We start from the raw sequence: 26,648 nt of genomic DNA, 5'->3' as shown, positions 1-26,648 counted from the left end.
TTATATGATTTTATTTAATTTTTGCAAAAAAAATATAAAAAAAAATTATATAAGCCACAGGAAATGCATTTTAACCTCATAAATAAAAATGTTGTACATTCATACTATTCGTTAAATATATGTAGGCAAAAAAAAAAAATAAAGACAAAAATTTCAACAAATAAATTAAATAGTATTCCAAATGAGTCCCATTGTAAGGTTGGTTTTTGGTGTTGAAACCTCTACTCTACAAACTACACCTACCTACATCGACATTTTGCTTGAAACCATTAATTAATTTCATTGGTTACTCTCGCTTTGCTTGGTAAATATTTTATTCACAAAAAAAAAAAAAAAAAAACTTGATAATACACCCGATTGCAATTAAATACCTCATTTATGCTGAATAATTTAATATTAATTATTGTACATTGCACATAGGGAAAAAGAGAGACAGAGAGAAAATGTGTGTAAAATTAGAGAAGAAAAACCAAAATAAAAAAAAATAAAACTCTACAAAAAAAATAAAACGCCTGAAATTATACTCTGTTAGGACCAAAAACAGATGTATCCTGTTCCTGGGTGTAATTTAATGATATTCACAATGAACACTATTTCCTGTGTTTTGTATGTGTTTCTCTTCATTTTTTTTTTTTGTGTTGAACTACAACTATGGTGAATTTTTTATTTTGTGGTTGCAAAAAATAATGCAAATAGAATTTTGCGAATAAATGTTTTAGACTTTTTCGTTGACAATTCGATGACAAACAAAATAAAAAATAGGACTATTTTACATATCAATAAGCTAGGACTTTTAATTGTATGTATATTAATTTGAACGAAAAAAAAAATAAAACAGATTTTATTTTACATTTTTTTGGAATAGATAAAAGAATTATTTAATTCTTTTAACCAATGATTATATTTGGAGAGATAATTCAATGTAAAAGGAATATTTTTTATTATTTTGTATAAAACAAAAGGACAAAACCAGAAGTTGTTTATCCTACCAAAAAAAATTTTAATCCCATTGAATTCAGTTTTTTTTTTATCAAAGCTTTGAAAACCACAAATTTGAATTAAATTAAAGGCAATTATATAGATTTAACTAGCTAACATAAAATTCTATAATTCCTTGTGTTATATTGAATTTTGTATGTCAACATGCTTTTGTTACAAATTTAAACAAAAACGAAGAAAAAATTATAAAAACACTAAAAATTATTTTTATTTTAAGTGGAGTGAATTGAATTTTAAATAAAAACTTCCCAATTTAAAAAAAATGCTAAAATATTTCACACAACAGGCAGTTCCTACACGGAGCAAAAAGGGCACCTTTAAATAAGATTATCCCCATTTTAAATCCCACCCTCTTAGAACAATACGCTTAAAATAAGAGGAATCCGCTTTTATTCTGTTAAATTTAAAGTGAACTTCATTTCAATTTAATAAGAATTTTCATCTTTAAAAAAAAAAACTGAGTAAAAATGAAAAGATCCTTTAAAAAAAAAAAAGAAATCATTTAAAATTAATGTTTAAACCGTCTATATATTTTGTAGTTGAAAGAACTTAAATGAATTTATAAATTATTTCATATATTGTTGCATTCTTATTTCCAACAGTGATCGATTCTCAGTGGTTAGCAGTTTTTTTTAATTAAAACGTTTACATATAAAAATAAGATGCTTTTCCTCTTAAACTAAGCGGATTTCTTTTAATAAAGTAGCACATTTAAAAAATTAAGAAGATTTATCCGCTTAATTAAAGCAAATAACCATGCTGAAACCACTTATTTTAATATATATAATCCTCAAATTTGTATTATGTGGTCTTTTTCTCCGTGTACTTACCTTATTTAACTTTTCATGCGGAACATTGATTTCACTAATATCGAAGTTTATCTCTATTAGATAAGAGCCTTATTTACCTATTAAATGGAGGAATGAAACTACCTTAATTTCTTCATCCTCCACCACCACCACGTCTCATTACGTTCATCAAACCATTAAAATTCTTCCAACTTTTAATGATAATAGCCAAAATACATTTAAATCCTTCACACAATTCTATCCAATTAAATCCGCTTGATTGTACCAAAGCACTTAAGTTTTTTTTTTATAAAAAAATAGAGAAAAAAACAATTTTAAGCCTAACAGTGTTAAAATCATCTTCCAAAAAGCCTACTTAATCCCTTTCAATTGTACTATCTCCCCTCTTTTTAGATATAATAATACAAAAATATATAAGAGAGATCTACCATAAAAACAATTCAAATTAAAGATTAGATAAGAGGCAAAACAAAATATTCCCCACTTTAATAAGGACATGCGATAACAAAGTGTGTTACAAGGAACCACCCGCACCACACAAAAGAATATAACCCCAAAAAGAAAAAAAAAAAAAACCTCATCCATGAAAGTATGATGATGTTAGAGGTAAGAAAAAAAAACAAACAAGAATCTGAAGGATATAGAAAAGGGCATTAGACGGGACAAAAAAAAATAGAAAAAAGAGTCACCCTTCTTTGCCAAATTATGTGAAAGCTCCAGGTGTGTTTTATTTGAAAAAGAAAAAACCTCGCCTCTCAAACGAAAATTCGATTTTCTTATTATTCTTCTATATTCTAGAGGAGAATCCTACCTATTTTTTTTTTTTTTCGTTACCTCAACACTTGAAAGGATCTTTTCTCTCTCACTGTTATAGTTTTCAATTTTACTGAAGAATACCCACTTTCTTCCACCATACCCCACTGTCAAATTGTTGACAATCTTTTCGTCGTTCATTCGATTCTCTGTCATTGCAAATGCTATTTTGTCCTTTCTATGCTTTTCTATAATTTAAGCTGCGATATAGAAGAGAAGAGTGTATTGTAACACCATGTGTGTCCTTTATATTTCTGCTATATAAAAATATAAAGACTCTTTTGCAAAGGACGAGAAGAATCTAAAGTAATTTTCGAAGAAATTGCCAACACCAATAATTTTGTGTCAAAGTAACTTGTCAATTTTTTGTTTTTGTGTTGGTTTTTTTTTTGTCTTCCTTTTATTTTTGTTGGTTTTTCATTTAAGGACTCCTACATACATTTTGATTATAATCGAAATGACAAATGCATTATTTATAGATAGATTTTTTTTTGTTTTTTTTTTTTTGTGTGTTTTTGCTGTGAATAAGAATGTGTTGTGTGTCATGTCCTTTGTGTTTTTGTGGCACTAATAATAATTCAAATAGATGCTTAAGTCTAATTCTACAGTATAATGTAGGATAAGAAGAGATATGTTGTGGAGTTACCACAAAGGATTTCGTTTTTTTTCTATAAGGATGACATTAATTAGACAGGAGTGAGTCCTTTAAAAGGATATCTTTTTGTGATTACAATCTTATTTTAAATATACATATAACTTTCATTGATTGATTTTTGTTTATTTTTCACACACCTTTAGTATTATCCTTTTTTTCTTGGTCCTTTTCATCAAATTAGAAAACCATAAGATAAACTTCAAGGAAAAGAAGAAAACACACACAAAAAAAAAAAACAAGTAACAAACTATGTGAAGATGAACATTACATGATGTTTTTACAGTGACAAATGATTCTTTGATATTTATCAGGTTGGAAGGATTTTTTTGTTTTTTGTTTTTATGTTCTTTATGATATCCTTGCATCAGCAAGTGGTTAAATACTTTTGACACGTTCCATTTGTTGGTAATGGTAGTAAAGAGAGAGATAGAGTGTGTATGTTTTTGGTTTGATAGTGCGAGAGATATGATGGGTAAAATAAGGTGATGTTTGGAGCTTTATGGAAAAGGTGTATAGTTGATGGTTTTTATAGCAAAGTTTATACCCTCGAGATGATTAATGAAGAAAATTGTTTACTTTTTCTTTTTTGTTTTTTTTTCCACACAGTCATAAAGTAGATAGGTATACTGACAACTTTCTCTCTCTTTTTTTCCCTCTCTCTCTCTTTTATTTCTGGTTTTGTGTGTTTATTGATGTGACATGACATGACCGAGTGTGGAAGGACATTTATTTTATAGTCTTAGACAAGCAATTAGGAAATGGATGTTAAGGGACGTGGAACGACTGTTAAGGATCTAGAAAGATGAGAGAAAGAGGTTGTAAATTGTTTTTTTTTTTTTTTTTTTTTGCTGAGCTTTACACAACATTGTGTAAAGGATCTTAGATAAACCCGAGAGACACTCGGTCGTATACGTAATATATTTGTTAGTTTTTTTTTTTTTGTTTTTCTTTTTTTTTGTAATGAAAATTATGTGGCGTAACTGAGCTGAGCTCTGGTTGGTAGATAATTTCAATAGCTTTAGAAGTTTTGTAAGTGGATAAAAAAAAGATTAAAGATGGGACATTTTGGAACAAAACTATGCTAAATAAATCACAGAATGAAATACGATATTTAAGGGGAGTGGATAAATTTGATTTGGAATAGGAATTTGTTAATGAAGACAATCTTACAAAAAGGCATGAATTCAAGACTTTTCTAAGCACGAATAAAAAAGCGTACATTTGTCAAGAAAAGTAGTTTAATAGTTTATAAAGCCACTGAATTAGTACAACTTAGGAGTTCTGGTAATACTTAAAAATAAGTTAAAAAACGACAGTTAAATAGATCTAACTCCTTAAAAAGCAACACTCAGTAATAAAATGGGTCAGTTAAGCTCTTGTGTAAAACACTACGAACTGCACCGTGTTTCCTTAAAAAAAATATAAAGGGTCAATTTACTGGAGCTGGATGAAATATAAAACACCGTTTACAGTTTTAGATTGCAGATTTTATAATTCCATCATCTCGAATAAAAAATTCAAAGGTTTTAGCACAGCTAATCATAGAACAAGTCATCTTGAATAATCCATCAAACGACAACTCATCACAAGAAACATTTCACCAAGAGAAAATGTTTTTTTAAATGAAAACAACATTCACGAAATAAAGTTTTCCTTCCTCAAAGAAGAAAGTATATTTCAAAATACATAAGTTCCAATCGAACCTTGTGATGATTTTTTTTTTGTGATGGGCTGTCCATGATGAGTTGTCTTATGATGATATTTTCTGTGATATGTTTTGCTGATCCTATTTAAATATGGATGATTTTCCATACATCTTCTTTGTACCTCTTTAAAATCATTTAGGTACGATCATGCTTACTTAATTATGCTAAGGTGTGAATTATAATTTCTGAAAAAAAAAACGAAGTCTCCACTTTTTACTATTTAAATTTTAAAACTCAAGCATTAAATAAATATTCTCTATCTATTAAATATATCTTCACTTTAAAGTTAAATCTTTCAATATATAGAAAAAAAAAGCAAATCAAATAAATCTCAAAAAATATAATTGAATTAAATTCAATATAGAAAAAGAAGTACGATGAATGCAAAAAGAAAAAAAAAAAGAAGCAAACACTTCTTTTCCCTTCTACAGAACACAGTAAATTTGTTAATCCACTTCAAAACGAATGTGGCAATCGTTTTAACATCCTTCATTCAGTTCAATCATTTTTAAATTCACTTAAAAGAATTTCCTGTCAGAATGTGCCTCTCCCACTCCATCTATAGTATTACTATCTACAATATGTGAAGTTGAAAAAAAAAATATATATATATAAATATATTCGTTGTATCCCTTGGAGACAACACTTTCAGATATTAAGATACATTTGCATTCAAATCATTCCTATGGGTGCCAAAAAAATGTATAAAAAGAACTATAGTAAGGACACATTGGCATTGCATTCCTAGTCCCTTTTTTTTCTATTTTTTTGCAGCAGCAAGTTCAGATGGATTCCCAACTCAAGCGTAACGATTCAACATGCTTTTCAATAGATTTCAAAAAGATTACATAGACACAAATGCATACCAATTGCTTCCTCCCTATATACTTTCTTTCTAAAAGTACTACCATCATATAAATATAGAATCCAGAAACAGCCAGCCACTGTGTCGTCCTTGTCGTGATGGTGCCAAGCAAAGCAAGAGTCCTTTGAGCACAAACAACACAAAATGAAGAACAAGAAAAAATTGAACTTCATATAGGCACGATAGAACCAAGCCAAGTTGCAGCTGCTTCCATCTCGTAAATTCGTTTAACCTTACCACCGCCACCACTTGCTGGTATATCTGCCACCAGTCGTATAGTCGATGCGAGAGGACGACTTTCTTGCGGGAGTCCTATTTGTAAGGACTTCCATATAAAGTTCTTTTTTCTATACCTACTATAAAACACTTCGAAGCCATTTCGATGATTTCCCTGCATTTAGTTTAGTATCCTTCCTACACTTTTCTATATATATTTTCTGACTGGCTTGCAAACAAGTCGAAGTCCCATTAGGGAAAAAGCACCAGGACATAAGCGCACGAGCCTTTGCTTGCACACGATATTCAACAGGCATATAGAAAAGTCTGCTCACTCTCTCTCTATTTTAGACTGGCTTGTAGCTGAGGTTTACTCAAGCAAAAGGAATTCACCAAACCTAATAACTCCAAAAGAAAGAAGTCCTCAATTTAAACAGCAGCCAGTGCTGTAGGATATAGCCCTAACTGTGTATTAAGAATGTGTTCTTGTTCTTGGTAAGAAGAAGTAGCAGCACAAACGTTCCTTAGGACTACGGCTGTTGCTTTTTCGTCCTGATGGTGGTAGTGGGGCTTTCTAGCTTTGGGCTGTGGGTAATACTATTTGCCAAAATGATTTGTTATATATCCTTTTGAATATGTTGCAACATTCAGCAGCCAGAAAAGGACGAAAAGGAATAAAAGTTTCTCTTTGGCAGCCTTTTGGCGTTTTGTACACTAATGCGGTTGCCAATCTCTTTATTTATATGTATAGTGAAAGACACACTGGTGGCTAACCAATGAAGAAGAGACTTTTCCTTAAAGAACAAGCAGCATCTTCGTCCTTTTCTTCGTTGTTGCAATTGATGAGCAAAAGGATATATAGAAATCTTCGACCCTTCTTCTTCGTGTTCATCTCGACCTCATCAACATTTAAATAATCTATACAAATAATATTTTGAACAGTTTTGTGTGTTGAAAAGGACATTTAAGACTTTTCATAAAGTTAATACAACGACTTATGGTGATTTCTTGACAGCTTACAGTCAGAATTCAACCAACTTTCTGGGGTGTGGTTTTTGAGACCCCCGCAAAAAAAAATCGAATGGTTTCCTTTATTTGAAAGTTGAATTGCAAAGTGTTGAAAATCTATTCGTTCGAGAGGGAATTTTAAATGAGATGCAATTTGTCGAAAATCCTTCGAATTCTCTCAATTCTCATCTACCCTTCGTCGTTGGTTGTTGTCAAAAAAAAAAAAAATAATAATATTTAATCGCATTTGAGTATCATACAATTTTGTTTGGCACTGTAGTCCTGACTGCTCGTGCTGAATTGAGGGAAATTCACAAAAACTGTTTTTTGCTGTCATCATAGTTTATTCAACCATCATTTGGTTATATGAAATTATAGTTGAATTAGTTATGATTTGCATGATTTGATTGGGTAAACTTCATTTGAATTAGTTTTTCCTTAATTTGTTTTTGATTATTATATTTTGATTTTTTTTTTAAGCAAATTGAAAAATAAATTGAAATAGTGGTTGATTTTATTTAGTAGCCGATGAAATTGTATAAATTTGTAAAATATTTATTATAAATAGGTTTAAGGATTTGAGAGAATTTTTGGAAATTATATTTTTGGAGTTTATTTTTTTTAACATAATTTTTTTTATTAAATTGTTTAACAATTGCTGTTTTCTAAAAAATAATTATTAATTTATAATTGTTTTTTTTATTTGGTTGATTGTTCTGTGCTTAAGAAGCAGCTAAATCTATTGCTAGTTATAAAAAAAAAGAGAGTGTATAGATAACAGACCATTTCTGCTTTAATCGTTTTACTCGCGACACCAATACAAAAATTATTTTCGAAAGAAATTTTTTAATTTTAGTTTTTAATTGGAGAACTTCTCGTCGAACCGAAGTCCAATAAAAAGTTAGACCTTACTGTATTCCCAAAAAAATAAATTATTCCAAGCTACCACCGACCTTCAAAGGATCTCATTGGAATAAATTATATAAAATCCAAAAGTGATCCTTTGACTGCTCGAAAAATGTCTCATGAAATACCTGCTGAATTGATGACCAAAAACAAACAAATTATTACAACAATGAAATTAAAAGTGACTTTTTAGTGGAGTAACTAAAGCTCAAAAATTGGCAATATTAGGGAACCCGGCCGAACAACTTAGATTTTGATGATCTTTTTTTTCAAACGTCGGTTATTTAAAATACTTTAAAGTCTATAGATTAAAAATTGCCGGTGTTGCCGTTTTGATTTTTTAAATTTTATTGAAGATTTTTGTGAACAAAAAATTTTTTTTTCAAAAATTTTTCTTAAATTTCATAAATTAATTGATGCCAAAAGATTGTCTAGGAAATTCAAGGAAAAAAATGGGAGTGAGGGACAATCTTTCATCGTTCAAGCGATAGATGCAATTTTCTTATTAATTGACTTCAAACACAAAAAAAAATATTTGAACACAACGGCAACACCTACAATATTTAAATGTACATTTTTAAAAAGATAGAGGCTAAGTCATATTTGTAAAATTAAAGTTAAGTTAATTGAATTAAGGGCTTTTAAAAGAATGGTAACTCAACTCAGATTTTAGAAAAAAAAATTATTGAAAAAATTTTAACATGTGGTTTTTAAAACTTTTTCGTAATATAAAATGCATTTTATTTTTCATTTTTTTTTTTTTTTGCCACATTTATTATGATTTGAAATTATAAAAGGAAATGTCAATATGTATTATGGTTTATGAAAAAAATGAATAATTTTCGAAGAACTTTTTTGAATAGAAGTTTTGGAAAAAAATTTAACTTATTTTTTTTTTTTAAGTTCAACTTCTAAATATAAAATTATTTTTTAATAATTTAATAACCCTTACTGTTGAAAGTTAAATAGCAAAAATTTAAAGTTCTTATTTACCAAAGTCTTTGAGAAAATCAATTATTTCAATGCAAAAATTCAGTTTTTATCAAAAAAAAAACCATTGAAATTGAAGTAATTTTTAATTTTTTTTTTTAAACTGCAATATATGTATATTACCTTTTCCTCTTCGGAATTCAACTGATAATATTTATGGCCAAAAATTTTTTTAAAATAAATTCATATTTTATTAGAAAAAGTTTGGAAAAAAGTCATTTAAAATTTTTTTTTTAAACATTTTTTTTTTAATTCTGAGTTTGAGGACCATTTTTTCAAAAACTCTTCATTAAATTTAGTGGATTTAAATTTAAGAGATACGAATGAGCTTCTGGCTTTTTAAAAATGTATTTTAAAATATTGTAGGTGTTGCCGTTGTTTTCAAAATATTTTTTTTGTGTTTGAAGTCAGATTGTGAGAAAATTGCATTTATCGCTTAAACGATGGAAGATTGTCCCTTACTCCTTTATACTTTTTTTCCTTAAGTTACCTAGAGAATGTTTTGCTATCATTTGTTTTATGAAATTTAAGCAAAAAATAATGGTTTTGTTCAAAAAAAAATTAATTTTAATTTTAAAAAACAATACGGCAACATCGGCAATTTTTAATCTATAGACTTTAAAGTATTTTTAATTACCTACGTTTGAAAAAAAAATTGTCAAAATCAGAGCTGTTCGGCCGGGTTTCCTAATAATTTGCTTTAGTTACTCTATAAATAAATTGACGAAATCAACGTTTATACCATTCAGTTCCAGTAGATAAAAATGATGATGCATTCTTCTTCTTTTTGTAAAAGAAAGAAACAATATTACATTCGTGCTAAAAATAACTTTTTACTCGGTCAGTTTTTATACCAGTAATTTTTTACTTGTTTACCTCACTGATTGGTATAAACTAATCCAACTAAAAACAAATGATATACGTATATACATAATATTTGCAATAGTTACAAGAGTGCTGGTCAAAGTCGTCAAATAGCAAAAATAATTTAGACCAGATTAGGCCAGTCAGCAGATGAAGTGTTTATGTTCTATATTATGGTATAGGTATTTGAATTATAATAAATTGTTTTAGATCAGTTTTATACATATGCATAAAAGGAATTCTATAAATTTTTCACAATTCATGTGAAACAAGAACTTTTTTCTTTAAGAAATATGGCATTTTACATTTATTCATAAGTTGCATAGACTAATGGTTTATTTATACCAGTTAATAAAACAAAATCTGAAATTAAGGGTGTTTTTAATCAATCCATCAAGATTTGTGCATGAAAACAATCACAAAGATTGTTTGTTGCAGCTTTTTTTTAAATTAAAAGGATAATTACCTGATGCAACATAAAAGAAAACTAAACCCCAAAACGGCTCGGTTTTATCTTTTGAGCTACCAACATACTCGTACACTACCTTAAAAACACTTTCAACAAACAAAATTAAATTAACGAACGAATGACGTACTTAATTGAAAGTTCAACAAAGAGATATCATTTTCTCATAACAAATAAAACCAAAACCAAAAAAATACAAAAAAAAAATCTTTTCCTTTGTTAAACCTCAAACCATTGACATTGGTCTGAACTCATTTGTGACATTGTTTCAAGATTCCAATTACACAATCTGCAGAAAAAAAATCCATTACAAATTATTATTTTCATTCGATGATGATGATGGTTTTTTTTGGGGAGTAAGAGTTGGGGGAAGAAGAAGTAGAGAGAGAGATCAATTATAATAGAAAATGTAATTACAACCTGATACTCTTGATCCAGCATCCAAAACAAAATTTAATTATAGTTCCAACACAATGACAATACAGAATATTATTATGCCATATTCCCGCCCTTAGGAAAATCGGCACAACTCCCCTATATTTTTCGTGATGGTGCGTTCTGTTGTGTTGTGTTATTCAAAGGTATCACATTATAATTGTCCCAAATGTAACATGATACAGCTTCCGAAACTACCCATTTAGAGAGAGGTTTCGGTTATTTTTATTTATGTTTATTTTTTTCCTCGTCCTTAAATTTTTTGTTGTTGTTCGTCCTTATTGTTGTTTTTCGTTTTGTTATAATAATTTATATTCAATTAGACTTTTCATCATAATCTCTTGTTTCTCAGTAAGTTTTTGTTTGTTTGTTTTTGGGTTTGCTACCAATGACGACGCAATAAACATGAACTTAGCCAGGCCAGAAGGACCACTCAGCCTTATAACTTTTATTGGTCCGCATTGTCATGGTGAGGTTGATTTTGAAAATATGTTCGATAATATTAATAAAATATACTAACGGTAACTGGCCCACTCATAAATAAATAAAATTTCTCCAAATGTCATTAATCAAATTCCAACAAGGACTCGCTGTGTGGTTATTCTGGCTTAAACACAATCGTGTGAATTCTCTCTCTCGAAACCTTATTTTTTATCAAATGAGTTTCCACAGGACGATTAATGGAAAACTACAAAGCGTTTTAGGAGCGCCACAAATGTTTTTTTTTTTTTTTGCTTTGTCATATAAAATTATTAAATATCCCTACACGCAAACACATACACAGAAAACCGAGTATAAATGAATATTTTGAATTATATTTTTGAAACAATAGAATCGTAAAGGACAATTTGTGCGAGAGAAACATTTACATGGCTGCATTCGCAGGATAAACCTTTTATTATAATGGACAACAAACGAAACGACGACGAGTATAAAGCAAAATTTTGTGTCCGTCTGTCGTTTGTGTTATGCGTTAACTATACAAACATCAAATACACAAAACACATACATTTTACATATGTTTGTGTTATTTTCAAAAACAACAAGGAAAATTGATTTATGCTTCAGTAAATTTTCAGTATTTTGTTGCAAAATGTTAGAAACAACGTTATATTTTATACGCTTCAGTTACCATTTGGTTTAATTAATTATTATTATATTTTTGTTTTGTGTAAGTATACAAAATGTTTTTATCCTGCAGGGATTTATTTTCCATTTGTATTGAATGAAAAAAAGGGAGATGGAATGGGTAAGAGTTTAGGGGGTATAAACAAGTGACATATTTTGTTGTAAATATGTCATCACTCTTTTTTTTAAAACTAATTGTTATCGCACCAACAATATCAGGATATATGTTATCAACAAACAGATTGGAGGTTTATATGGAAAGCAATAAGGATACTGTTTTAGTGTAGGATTACTTTTTGAATTGTTTTGGGTTTATTTTTTTGTTAATGGTTTTAGAAAGGATAATATTTATATAAAGGTGAATGAGCACTAGGATGATTTAATAGCTTGAGTTAGGATTTTGAGTTGGAATTAATTAATGAGTGTTAGAATGTTTTAGGATAAATAAGCTAGATATTAATTGGAAAATTATAATTTTAAATGAAGACAAATTACTGATTATAAATATCTTCTTTACTCTGATTTTGGAGGGTTATAACTTATAAGGCCAACATGGTTTTGAAATAAAAAAGTTTTTAAATCCCAAAGTTCTTGAGTTGTATATTAGCTATACAAATCAAGATAAGAAGTATATCGACTCTGATTGGTATAAATTGATCAAACACATTGTTTGCTATGTAACAAAGTTAAACAGCACTTTTTGTCATTAGTCGATTAACAAAACTTTAAATAATTTGGTTGGTTAGATCAGTTTTTATCAATAATAAATGAATTATAATAAATTATTAATAATTCATTTAAAGTTTTATCTAAACTGGTCTAAAATAATATAATTCTATGCAAAAATGAGAATTTTACTTCCAAATCTATGCAAACACAAGAACTTTAACGGTTCAACTTGAAATAAGTCAAATATAGCTATTTTATACCATTAAAACAAAATGGTAATAGCAGTTTATCATAGTACTGGTATTGAAATCTGACTCGTATACTCAATTAAAATTGATAATTGAAAGCCTTATGCTATAGCAACTGAATTGTTATATGTGATTTTCGAGACAGGAGACACAAAAATTACATAAAAAGAACGAAAAACTGACTGGTATAAACTGGTCAAAAAATTCTTTGGTTATGTGACAAATTGAACCCGCAATATTTGTATACTATTCAAATGGAAGAAATTTGTAGGCTTTGTTTAGTTAGACCAGTTTATACCAGTTAGTGAGATAAACTTATCCTGATATAAAAACTGACTGGGTAAAAAAACTTCCTTTCAGCACGAATGCAATTTTATTTCTTCGAGAAAAGAGGGCACAAAAAATCGTCATATCGTTTATCTGCTGACTGGTATAAACTTGTATACAATTTACTTAACTTTGTATTTATAGTTTCCCAAAAGAATTGATACTGTGATTTCAAAGTCAAATCTGAAAGTATTCGTGTTCTAATTCAAAGCACGTGCAATATAAGGAGCTTGACGATTTTAATCCTACCAAACTAAGTATTTTAGCTTTTATTGGATTCATCATTAAATGAAACCCTATATAAACTTTACTTCTTTGATAATGTTCTTTTCTATTACATTATTTGCCTCAATCATTTCTAAATTCAAATACAAAAACAAATTATAACACAAAAAAATGGCATCTCTCTTCAAAACGATAAGCTGATTAACCGCCATCATTCATAATTCCATTCTCCTCTTCATCATTATTTGCTTATTACTCACTTCTGCAACACAAATGTAAGTACATGCCCATTACTCATCCATTACATTTTTGTTAGGTATTCATATTTTATGTAACAACTTGCAATGATGACGACTATGAAGAAAAAATTAAAAAAAAAAAAAAATTAAAAAATGCAAAAGTCCCCTTTTGAAAAAGTCTGTACCTACACAAGTTACATTTTACCAAGGCTAAGTGCCTCTCCCGCAAGGGATAATTTATGGTACAAGTGCAGCAAGCAACCTCATTCGTTTCAATGATATACAAAAAAAAGCCTCATCCTTAGGCGGCCACGCATTCAGCGAACCCTGATGTTATAATCCCAAAACTAAGTGCATTTCCTGTCTGCGACTTTTTTTTTGCATTATTATTATTAACCAACCTTTACTGAAGTCGCAGTCTCCCGTTTAAATTATGGTTCCAAAATGTTAAAAAGAACAAAAAAAAAAAAAGAAAAATCCTTCAACCTTTTTGGTGTGTCCTTCTTTTTGTAACTTTTTTTTATGATGTCCCTGGTTGATTTTCTGTTCAAGCCCTTCTACACGACATGTGATATCGTGTTAACAATATTCTGGCTAGGTTAATGGTCGGTTGGTTATACATTTTTTGCACACGGAGGTTTTTTGAAATCGTGTCCTTGTTGAGCTTCCATTTTATATGCAACACGTTTCACTGTACTCTTCAACAGGTACCTGGTACTCGTATTTTTGGTGTAAAACCATTTTTCCAGGCTTTCAGTTTTACATTTTTCCAAGGGTTATGGGTATTTTTGGCTCACACTTGTGTAGACTTTTGAGGGGGGTTAAATTGAGTTTCAACGTTAGTTGGTGGATTATGTAGACGTGTCGGATAGTGTTGCAGTAGGATTTCAAAAAACAAAAAAAAAAAGAGTTAGAAACCCCCTTTTTTTGACACATATGATAAATTTATTGGAGACTTTTTTTGACATTTACCATATTTATCAAAAATATTTTATAACTAATGACTCAAGGTACTATTACTTACTTACTTATTTTTTGTTCTCTTTTTTTCAGGGTGCATCATCGAGCCTTGTAGTAAAATTTGCTGATACTGAAAAGGAAAGGCATATCCGACGCATGCAACAAATGGCGGGTCATATGAATTTATTAAATCCGTTTGTATTCAATCAATTTGGACCTTATGGTGCTTACGCTCAGGTGTGTTTATATATAAAATTATATTTTATCTCCATCTTCCCTCTCTCTCTCTCACAAAAAAAATGTAATATTAATTTTATCTTTATGTGTGTATAGCAACAACAAGCCGCACTAATAGCAGCTGCAAACGCCCCAGGGACTTACATTAATCCAATGGCAGCATTAGCAACGCAAATACCTCACGCTCTAAATGGTAATGGTCAGCCAGTTAATGGATCGATTCCATCACTACCATCGCCGACAATGCCAACATTTAATATGGCTGCACAAACTCCAAATGGCCAGCCCGGTGGCACCGAAGGTGTTTATACAAATGGAATTCCACAAACTTATCCAGGACGTAAGTTAAAAAAAAAAAACTCATTTTTTTTGGAGAATTCAAAAAAAAAAAAAAAACAGAACAATATTATTCGCAAAAAAAAACGTTTTTCTGCATACATTTTGTGTTTTTTGAAATTTCGTATCAGTAATTCTTTGTAAGCTTTATGACAGTGCTGTGAAGAAAAAATTGTCAAATTTTTTTGTTGCATAAAAATAAACAATATTTTGATTTTTGTCCTTTTTTTTGTTTGCTTTAATAATTTGGTACAGCCTATGTTCTTTCTTGAACCAAAATATATATCGACACCAAATTTCATCAAAATGGCGATAAGTATTTTAGGCTATAAACTGACACAAACACTCACTCCTTAACGAAACCTAGTTATTACATTGTTTTCTATGCCCCACTGTATTGACATTGTTTCCAATAGCCCCACACTTACACATTAAAAAATTAAATCTCTCTTTCCCTATAAAATGAGGGAATATGGGCATGTAAAAGATTTTAAAGGATTGAAAAAGGATTTTTGCTAATGGACGAAAGAGGGATTTTACAGAGAAAGAAGGAGTGCAAAATGTTTTGTAATAGCATTTATGAATTATAATTCCTTTGTACTCTTAAGTACTAATAGATACACCTTGACCAGGTATTTATTATTAAATGTAGTATAGGAATGAACACAAATTGCATTTTGCAGCAGCAGGAACACAAAAAGCTGTAAAGCCGGATAATATTAAAATACTATTTACTGCTTATTTTTTTTTCAAATGAATATGAGTAAGGGTAAAAGTATTTAGAAATAAATGTGAATGGTTTTTGTGTATTTTTTGTTTTTATAGGAAACACTAATGGATACAAATATTTAAGCACTTAATGGTGTTTAGTAGAAATGGAATTAGTTTTTTTTTCTGATGAGGATTTTGAAACCTTTTTGTGTGGAGATTATTAATTAACAATTGTGGGTGCTTCCACAGGAGGAATTTAAAGATCCTTTTATTGCTATTGAAAAAACTGGAACTCCGATGTTGAAGGTGTGTGTTCAGTAACTTTAACAATCTCGCATTCACAACGAATTCGTTTTCTTCTTACTGATATGCGAAAAACTGATTTTAAGTAAAATCACAGGTCAAAAAGTCATTTTGAATCACGTTTACACTAGAAGAGCGACAAAACTTATTTTGGGAAAAAGAACAGATTTCCCTAGTAGAATCAAGAATGACCTCCAGTCGAATCACGAATTGCTCAGATTAATCAAGGACTACTCACGGTTTCCCTGGTAAAATAAGAATCACTAAAGTAAAATGACGAGTTACAATAGTTTCGGGTTTGTTTCTTAAATCACGACAAACTTAGGTTAAATCACAGGTTCCCTAATTAAATCACGGGTTTCTCCTAACAAAAGGATCATGTATGTACTTGGCTAAAATCATCGGGTTTTCTGCCTTTTTTATTTTGTTAGTGTTTTTTAAGTCAAGGTACTAAATCACAGTTTTAAGTCACAATTTTAAATCACAGTCCATCAAAAATCACAGTCACAGTCATTTAAAATTTCATGACTTATCGCATCTCTACTTTTTAAACCCGAAATGTTTTCTTTAATTTTCAAATTTTTCACACGGATTTTTCTCTAAATCTTACATTATTCTTTTAATGTACAATAAATAACTCCGAGTATTTTTATATATTGAAATGCTTATATTGCCCCAGTTTTCATTTGATAACTCAATTTCAAAAATCGAACGAAAATAGCCAAGATTCGAACAATTATGGAAATAGGTCACTACGGTGTATACGTAACATTTTTTTCTATAGAAAACCAAGATCAGAACTACTTATGGGTGTTGATCACTATGGTGCATGAGCAATATTTTTTTTCTATTGGAAACCTCGTTACTAAAATTACTGAGTTATTAATCAAATAAATGTACAACTTTTTTATATTTTGATACCTTTTAGCAAACATACTTAACATTTGGTCATATTGCTTTATTTTCTTACCACTAAACACTGAAAGCTCTTAGCATAACTTCTTCGTGCTTCTAGTTTTAAAATTTTTATTTATTTTTTAACTTCATAATAAAAATCAAATTTAGTTAAATTTTTTTGAGTAAAAAAAAAAAACAAAAAAGACAATCGTTTTTCTTTTATTTATAGACAACGGAATATTGCAGCAAGAATATTTATGTTTTCCAGATGCGTTGCATTTATCAATTCCCCCACAAGGTTTACCTAATGGTGAAGCGTCACTGCAACATGCCTCATATCCTGGCATGCAACCATATCCTGGTGTCGGTAAGTTATAATTTTTTTTTATAATATATTTTCCCAAAAAAAAAAAAAATATAATTATAAAAAAAATTAGTGATAGGATAATTTTTTAAAATATTTATAAGGCATTTAAAAACTCTCAAAGTAATTTTTTCTATCCCCCTTTTTATAGTTTATTTTTCTATATTTTTTGTTCTCATAGTTTTTGGTTTGATATAATTTATTTTTTTTTTTTATTTTTTTTTTCGTTCCTCATTGCATATAACATTTTTTTTTATTTTTAAGTTTAGTTTATTTTAAATGTTTTTTATATAAATCATAAATCAAGTTTTTTTTTTAATTTAGATTGTAGAATTAAGTGTTTTGTGTTTAAAAAAAAAAAATAAATTAAATACAAATTCATATTTATTGGTGTTTATTGTATAATATTTTATTTTACAATTTTTTTTTTAAGCTAGGAAAAGTTATTAAAAAAATTCTTCTTGATTTCATTTCTTAATGAAATTAAATGACTTTCTTAGAAGAGTTAAAAAAAAAAAAAAATTTAATGCTTCAATTGTTTAAGTGTTTAATGTCAAATCTTTTTTGTGTGCATTTTTGTTCGATGTTTATGTCTTATTTATTAAGTTTGTTGTAAATCTTAAATTGGAATAAATATTTTTTTAATTAGAAAAATATAAAAAAAAAATAAGAAATGCAACAAACTTACTATCTATCATTGTTATCTGTTTTTATTATAAAAAAAATAGTATGTGTGATCTTAATTTACATAAATGTTGTTAATAAAATACACAACTTTTTTGAAAACATTAAAAAAAAGAAAACAATAAAAAAGAAGGAGTGAAAGGAAATTTAAAAATTCTTGTTGCATTACAAATAATTCAAAAGTTACTTGAAATTTGCTAGGAACTTGCTTTATAGTGATTTTTTATACAAAATTTACGTAAATTAAAATACCTCTGATTTTTATCTGCTCGATTCCTTGAGCATTATTTTCAAGTCTCTAAAAATATTATTTAAAAATTTAAGTGATATTTATTTAAATTTAATTTTTTTTTATTATTATTTTCTGTAGCTTATGCTAAGCAATCACATTTGTATATAAAACATACTCGCCTAAAAAATATTTTAATTTTAATTTTGTTTTTATTTAATTACATAAATATATATTTTTTTTTAAATAAAAATACTTACTTTTATTTTTAAATTTTAAAAATAAATGTTATTTACGTTGTGATGTCTCCTTAATGTGTTTTTGACTATGTGAACAAATTATTTATAATGCAGCATATCCAGCCGTTTATGGACAATTTCCACAAGCTATACCAGCACCAATAGCTGCGGTTGCACCGTCTCAAAGAGAAGGTAAGACATATGTAAAAGTAAAAACAAAACAAAAATCTGTATTAGCAAAATTAAATACAGGACAACATAATAAGTTAAAAAAAAGCAGTAAAATAAAACAAATGAAAATACTATATATAAATAATTTTGTGTTTTTCTGTTAAATATACTTATAAATAAAAAAATTAATTTAGTTTGGCAAAATTGTACGCTAAATTTATGTTTAAACTATAAATTATATGCCTCTCTCAGTCGAAATGGTGGTGATTATTTTGTAATAAAATTCTATTTTACAACACAAAAAATATTAAAACCCATAAAAAAACGAAAATAATATATATGTTTGTTTTTGTTTTTGGTACAATTCATTTTAGCAAACATAAAATTGAAATTAACACAAAACTGAAACATAAAAAGGGTTGGTTTGAAAAAAAAAAAAAATACACATTAAGGTTTGTGTAGACTGTTGCCATGGCCTTTAAACGGATGTTACCCTTTTTATACGATTGAGATTAAGAAGATTTTATTTCCCAAAATCACAAAATGAAAGGCGATTTATTATGGTAATAAAAAAAAAAGAAAACACGAACGCCTTTATTTAAACTTGACTTTTTTATTGCATTTAACCTAAGGCAGAGCATACCTTAACCTTAAACCACCATCATTTCGTTCTTTTGAGTCATATAATAAAAAACCAATTTAAAATGAACGCATTTTGTGTTATTGTTTTTTTTTTTTTGTTGGATTTACGTTTAATGTTTAATGCATGCGTTGTTAAACTTTTTTGCTCCCTAATTCCCTAAATATTTTATTTTTTGTTGGATTTTAAAATAATCAATATATAATAAAATATAAATATTTATATAAATATTCTATGTTATATTTATATATATGTTATGTAGCTATAAATGTATTTTTTTGTTCTCCTCAAAAAAATATTGATACAAAAAAAATATGCACGCCTAAATATTACATATTTTATTATTTTGTAAATATAAAAAAAAAACATATTTTAATAAAGTTAAAAGAAAATAAAAAATATTTTTTATTTATGTTAGCTCTCTAGGTAATATTTTAGTAAATTCTTTTTTTTTATAAATATTTTTTTCTTTTAATATTAATTTTTTTTTTGTATGATTTTTATTTTTGTTAAAATTTATTTTCTATTTACATAAGTTATTTCTTTTTATACTGATATAAACAAAAAAAAAATATTCTTCAAGGTCCAGTATGGTGCAAAATTTGGTTCTTAATCAGTTTGAAGCTCCAAGTTTCAATGAGAAGTTGTTATCATATAATCTCATAAATATCAAACTGCACAATCAAACAAAGCAAACAACACGCTTTTTTAGACCTTCATCCATGTGCAATATGTTTAAATTTGTAAAATTTTTACCAGTTTTAGATATTTTTTTTCTTAAGTCAAAAAAATCTTTTTTTTTAATTAATTTTTACTTTAAAAGATATTATGGAATCACTGTCCTAAATTCTTGTCTTTTCGTAAAAAAGAGACATTTTGAATTTGGTTCTATGAAATGAATTTTTTTTTATGAAAAATTTCATTTTCAGGATTTTTTTTTAGTCATGTATTTTTGAAACCAAAGCATTTGTCTGCTCATAAATTAGTAAGGAAGAAATAAATTCAACTCATTTTAAACTAAAAAAAAGAGATTATATTAAGTTATTTGTATACAATTTTAAAATTGTTTAATTGCTGAATAATTTACTCAACGATAAGAATCGAAAATCTAGTATCTACTCCTCTTCTGAGTCTGCGCAGTACATTAAGGCCCGTCAGCGCATCAGCTAATTATTTTTTAGTGCTCTAAAAGGTCGTTTCAGTAAACTTTTGAAACTTCTCAAGATTTTTCCTAAATGAACCAAAATATACTTTTCTGAAGGTTTTCGGTGTGCTAAACTCGAATCCGAAGTTAAAAATATCCTATCAGCTTCCTTTCTTAAAATATTGACGTTAGAAAATGCAAAACAAAAATTGTTTACCACTTTTGATGCTATGCCTAAATTTAAGAAATTTTTAAAAATATAAATCATAACGGTTTCTACAAAAACTATATATCAAGAGCTGTTTAAATCATTGAAATATCTTTTTTATTATTATAATGAAGTAAGTGTGTTTGGGTTAATTTATCAAAAAGGAGACGAAAACGTGATATCTGTTTGATACCTTACAATAAGCCAAAAAGCTGATGATATCTCGAACAATAAAAAAGATATCGAAAGGATTTAAAAAGATCTTGAAAGAAGGAAAATAGTCCTAAAGAAACCGTTATAATTTATATTAAGAAAAAAATATCTTCACATAAAAGCATAACCTCAAAAGTAGTTTTTTGCATCTTCAAACTGTAATATTTCAAAACTGGGAGCTGATAGGATATATCTGACTTCAGATTGACGTTCAGCACATCAAAAACCTATGGGTCAAAATCATGGAGGTGGGAAATTTCAATGACCGAATTCTTAAAAAATCAACTTTGTTTTATGATAAAAATTTCATGCTTAAATGTTCGCTTAAGCCATAATTTGTCGGTTCATGAACGGGCAGAGCACAAAAATGTATATTTTCCAATTTACCGCAAAACCCCAAAAATTAGTACTAGAAAAACGTTCCCGGAAATGATGGTAATCTCTTAAAAACGACTTTAGGGGTCTAGAAATAGTATCAATTTGAATGATATACTATTATATTAAGGTAGTAGGTCATAAATAAATGAAATATTACTTTATTTCTTGGGACAGAGACCGATTTCTACAAAAAAAATGCTTTTATGCACGTCCGAAACACTCAGGCCATAAGTAACTTTTTCTTTTGTTTTCTTGTAACTTTTTTGATAAAAGTGTATATTACAGCCATACTTAGATAGACTCCTGAATAAAAATACCCAAAAAATGCAAAATTATGAGTGTTAGACTGCATTATTTATTCAGATTCTAAGAGCGTTCCCGGAAATGACGTTTTGACCTTAATTTATTTTTATTTTTTATGTCACAAAGTTAAACGAAATATTTTTGAGATTATATTACAGTGGCCTCGATATTCGATCATAATATCACGAAAAAAATTAAAATTTCAATCTAACTATACCCCAAAACAAGCGTTCCCGGAATGACGGTTGATTGATGTACGCTACTTAATAATGAAATTAAAACTAACTTCTTACATATATTTTATATATTTATCCATAAAAATAAGCGTGGAATGATAAATCTATATAAAATCAACTTTAAAAACTGCTTCCAGCAGAATTTGTAAGTTAGATGATTAAAATATTGATACATTAAGCAATGTTGCTTTTATGCATCATTTTTCTTGGGACAACTTTTATAAAAAATAACAAAACTTAATTTTTTTGTTAGAGATGTACCAATTTATAAAAAGTATTGTGTATATGTAGTATTTAGAAAAGAAATACTTAAAAATAATTGACTTTAATGTGTTTTTAAGTCAGTTTTTGAGTTATGGACATGTCCGGGAACGCTGTTTTTGGGTATATAAAATGGAATAAAAAAGAAATTTAAATAAAATAAATTTAATTGGTAAATGAGAAAAAAACTTTAAATAAATGTTATTTTGATTAAAAAAATGCCTGGACATCAAATTTTCCACCTCCATGATTTTGACCCCTATAGAAAAGTATATCTTAGTCTTGGCACCAAAAATCTTGTAGCCTTGTGTATTCTTTCGAAGAATAGAATTTTAAAATCAACCAAGTAAAAAAAAACTCAAAATCTATCACAACCGCTGGACCTTGTGTAATAAACAAATTATCTCCTTCGACCGAAAACAAAAATCAATAAAAGGATCAAAAATAAATCTCTTCATATGACTACTACTGCAATTTTCAGAAAAAAAAACATCAAAAAAACCCCAACAATTGACGATAAACCCTTTTTTTTTCCTTGTATGCTTCATTTTAGATTTCCTGATGTTCCCAGGATGTTCAATTTCTGGCCCAGAGGGTTGTAATTTGTTTATCTACCATCTACCACAAGAATTTGGTGATGCCGAACTAATGCAGATGTTCCTGCCATTTGGTAATGTAATCAGTTCGAAAGTTTTCATCGATCGTGCTACAAATCAGAGTAAATGTTTTGGTAAGTTAACTTAATAAATTTAACAAACTTTCTGCGTGTGTGTGTGTATGAGTCCGTTTTGTCTATTTATATACAAGGTCTGATTATATGTATATTATTACATAATCTTCAATCTTTCTATTGACAACAATATGGATATCAACTTTCTTTTCTTGGCCTTTCTTTTCCTCTTTTTTTTTTTTGACCTTCTGGTGTAAAGATAAATGTGATTTAAATGTGCACCCATCATACACACCACATTCAATATATTTTATTTACCCTTATACATATCCTTTATAATAATATATTATTTCCGTTCTATTTTTTTTTTTGTCCTTTTTCTGTAGGATTTGTATCATTTGATAATCCTGCCAGTGCTCAAGCTGCCATTCAAGCAATGAATGGCTTTCAGATTGGCATGAAAAGACTGAAAGTTCAATTGAAGCGGCCAAAAGATGCTAGTCGACCCTATTAACAACACGAGTTCTCGAAAGTGAAGAAAGAAATGCCAGGTAAGAATTTGATACATTTTTCTTTTTTATTTTTTTTTTTAGGTATTCTAATATTTAAATTTAAGCCAAGGGGTGACATCTACATTAGTGTATGGAATTTTGTAAAAAAAAAATGTCAAAGGATTTAGAATAAAGATAGATACGTAGGTAGGTTAAAGACAGAAAATCAAAGAAGAATGACATGATTGGATTTAAAAAAGATATCTTTATTTTTTCTTTAAAAAAATAACTTCAAGATTAAGAAATCAAGGATTTACTGTTCCTAGAATTAAGCTTTTATAAGAAAAAGCCTTAAGAATTTAAAATAAGGATAAGAAATTAAGGATTTTCATCAACATTAAAAATTGTTTTAGAAGTGTGGATCATTTTTGACATTTGCGAAACAAGGGGCTGGTTCACAAAAGTTAAGGACCAAAAAATAAGTCAAGTTTAAGATCACTGATTGGTTAGCTGTCAAAAAATAACATACATAAAATAATAACATAGGATCACAATTTTTATGCATAAATTTAAAAAAAAACTTTCATTAATGTGATGATTAAAAATTCCCATTTTTGTTTTATTCCAAAGGTGTAGTTTTAGTTCTTATCAAATAACTCCTTTAGAATAAATTAATGACCAAAATGGTGTTGATAACTCTTTCAGTGCATTTGAGTCCCGAATAAAAATGGAATTCCTCCGCACAACCGCTGCACCACGTCTGCACCACTTTTTTACCGTTGCACCACCGCTGCGCCACGTGCGCACATATATCAGAAATTTCTTAATCGCCGCACCATTAATCCAAAATTATATATCATGGTGCAGCGAATTTTTCATACAAAATGAAATGGTGCGGACGTGGTGCAGTCATGGTGCGGCGGTGGTGCGCCCAAATTTTCCGCCAAACGGCAGTGGTGCAGCTGTGGTGCGGTGGTTAAGATTTTTTTCTTTAAAAGTTCAATTTCTATTTTTACTCGGTGTGCAGCAGCTAAATTTGGACTGGTCAAATTGCCATTTTTGACATTTAAAGTTACAAACAGTAGGTAGTGTTAAAGTCGATTAGAAAAGAAAACGAGTTGCCGTATTTTATTCTTAGAGCACCTTTTCTAATCTTGTACTCATCAATTATGCTCTATTTACTCGGGTGACAATTTACAGCTTGCCAGTAATTTGGGCAAATTTTTGCCATATTCGTATTTTATTGGGAATTGGTGAATTCAAAATGCATTACCGGTGTTCAAAATCCCGACACAAATGATCTGTTCGATCTGTATACAGCGGTGAGAAAAAGCACTAGTATTAGCCATGTTCATTAGTTGTTAGGTGTGTGTGTTTTTTTTTTTTTTTTGCTGCATAGAGTTTTAGAGTGTTATAATAGAATGAAACAGATAGATTGAACTTCACCATGAGTATTATTAAAATTTTTAAAGTTTATATTTATATAAATAAATAAAATTTTAACACTATTTTTTACAATTTATTGTATTATTTTTCATTACAGATGAGCCTCCGGAATGGAAAATTCAATAAAAAACAAACCAAAAAAAAACTCGATTTGATATAATAAAAAATAGAAAAATTTGCCAAATATCGTATTTAAATTTATAAAAATAAAAACACACAATTTGAACAACAGCAAAAAAAACTTTAAAAAAATCATTTGTTAGCGTATTTTAATTAATGATAATTATGATTATAAAAACAAAAAAACCAAAAATTAAAAAAAAATAAAAAAACAATATTATATTGTATAAAAAATATATATATATATTATACACTGACTGGAGAGCGACCAATATGATCTGGGGTTTTCAAACAATTTTTATACAAAAAAAAATATAAGAAAAAATATTAAAAAAAAAAATAATTTAACAAAAAAAAAAAACACGTGGGAATTTGAAGGAATTTAATATATCTTTAAATATTTATATAAACAAAAATCTTAAAAAAAAAAAAAAACATGAAAATATAAAAACTTGTATTATAAAACCAAAATAAAAAAAAAAATTCACTTTCATCAAGCATAATTTGGAAGCTACATTATTATTATAAAAAAAAATATATAATAAATATATATATTAATATATATTATATTATAATATATATTGAAGGATATAAATAAAAATAAGCAAGGAAGAAGTAAAAGAAGGAAAAAGAAAAAAAAAACATAACAATTCGAATTTACCTTAATGTTGTAACATTTATTTAAATAGTTTTTTGTTTTTTGTTTCAAAATAAAAAAAAAGTCGTTGATTTAAGAATTTTTACTAATCTGTTGTTAAATTTTTAATCGCAAGAAAAATAAATCTAGTTAGATTTAATTTCAAATTAAATTTAATAAAAAAAAAACATAATTATTAAAAAAAAATTATGAACATATATACTAAAAAAAAAAAAAACAGAAAAGATAAGAGAGAAAATGCTTAACTATTAAATTTAAGTAAAGTAAACATAAAAATGATTAGATATTACACTAACAAACAAAAACAAAACATTATTCATTATAATTATAAACAAAAATATACTATATTATATTACTATACATATATATAGGTACATTTAAACCAAAAAAAATATCTTTAGTATTTTTATAACAAAAAAAAAACAAAAATGCATAATGATTATGCCATTAGTATTTATATAATTTTGTTCCTTATCATTTTAGTCAAACAATATATATATATTATATTTAATAATAATAAGTTTAAATATTTTTTCTTTTTTAGTATTTGTTATGTAAACAAACAAAAAAAATTATTATTATATTATTAATAATAAAATATTAGAGAAAGAAATGTACAAAACAATTTTTGACTAAAAAAAAATAAAAAAATTGAAATCTACAGCTAATAAGCCAAATAAATAAGAAAAAAAATTTCACTGAAATAAATATAAATAAATAAAAAAAACCAAAACCTTGTAGATATAAATTATTTAGTTTATAAACAAAATAAAGGTAGAGCCGTGTAGAAGCATTGAATTCATTCATTTCTTGGGTAAAATGGTGTGTGCTTATTTTTAAGCGCAAGGGGTGTATAACTTTTTTTGTCTCTCTTTAATTCGTATTTATTTTTCATTTTCAATAATTAAAAAAAAAAACATCCTCTGCACTTCAAAATCAGACTCATATAGGAACCCGAAAAAAAAACAATATTTCTGTATATATATATCTATATATATTTTTATATGCAAGCCACATTTTTTTTGTATAAAACAATATATATAAATATGTATATAAGGCGGATGAAAGTCCCCCCTAAGTAACACAATTTTTATCTGTGCGTTCGTAGGTATAAAGTAGAAAATAAAAAAAAAAGCCTAAATGATAATACAAATTTTTCTCAATTTTAATTTTTAGATTTA

The 26,648-nt window shown here is 27.7% G+C and overlaps 1 protein-coding gene across 11 annotated transcripts in view; it reads left to right on the top strand.

Annotated features, from left to right (window-relative positions):
• Positions 1-25,543, top strand: part of LOC129918266 (CUGBP Elav-like family member 4) — a 993,834-nt gene extending 968,291 nt beyond the window's left edge. For 5 of the 11 annotated variants that reach the window (XM_055998714.1, XM_055998715.1, XM_055998716.1 and 2 more), the window contains 7 exons: positions 14,622-14,765; positions 14,862-15,105; positions 17,242-17,379; positions 18,643-18,720; positions 22,636-22,812; positions 23,139-23,303; positions 24,787-25,168. In XM_055998714.1, coding sequence (XP_055854689.1) covers positions 14,622-14,765; positions 14,862-15,105; positions 17,242-17,379; positions 18,643-18,720; positions 22,636-22,812; positions 23,139-23,266 — 909 coding nt within the window. In that variant the 3' untranslated portion in view covers positions 23,267-23,303; positions 24,787-25,168. Of the gene's footprint in view, positions 1-14,621; positions 14,766-14,861; positions 15,106-17,241; positions 17,380-18,642; positions 18,721-22,635; positions 22,813-23,138; positions 23,304-24,786 lie in introns of all 11 variants that reach the window. The other 6 variants (XM_055998708.1, XM_055998709.1, XM_055998707.1 and 3 more) reach the window with 6 other exon arrangements.
• Positions 25,544-26,648: the final 1,105 nt, after the last annotated feature.

The sequence above is a fragment of the Episyrphus balteatus genome, chromosome 4 (genome assembly GCF_945859705.1).
Source record: "Episyrphus balteatus chromosome 4, idEpiBalt1.1, whole genome shotgun sequence".
Classification (NCBI taxonomy): domain Eukaryota; kingdom Metazoa; phylum Arthropoda; class Insecta; order Diptera; family Syrphidae; genus Episyrphus; species Episyrphus balteatus.
The sequence above is the reverse complement of the archived record's forward strand: the minus strand, read 5'-3'. Positions and strand labels throughout refer to the sequence as shown.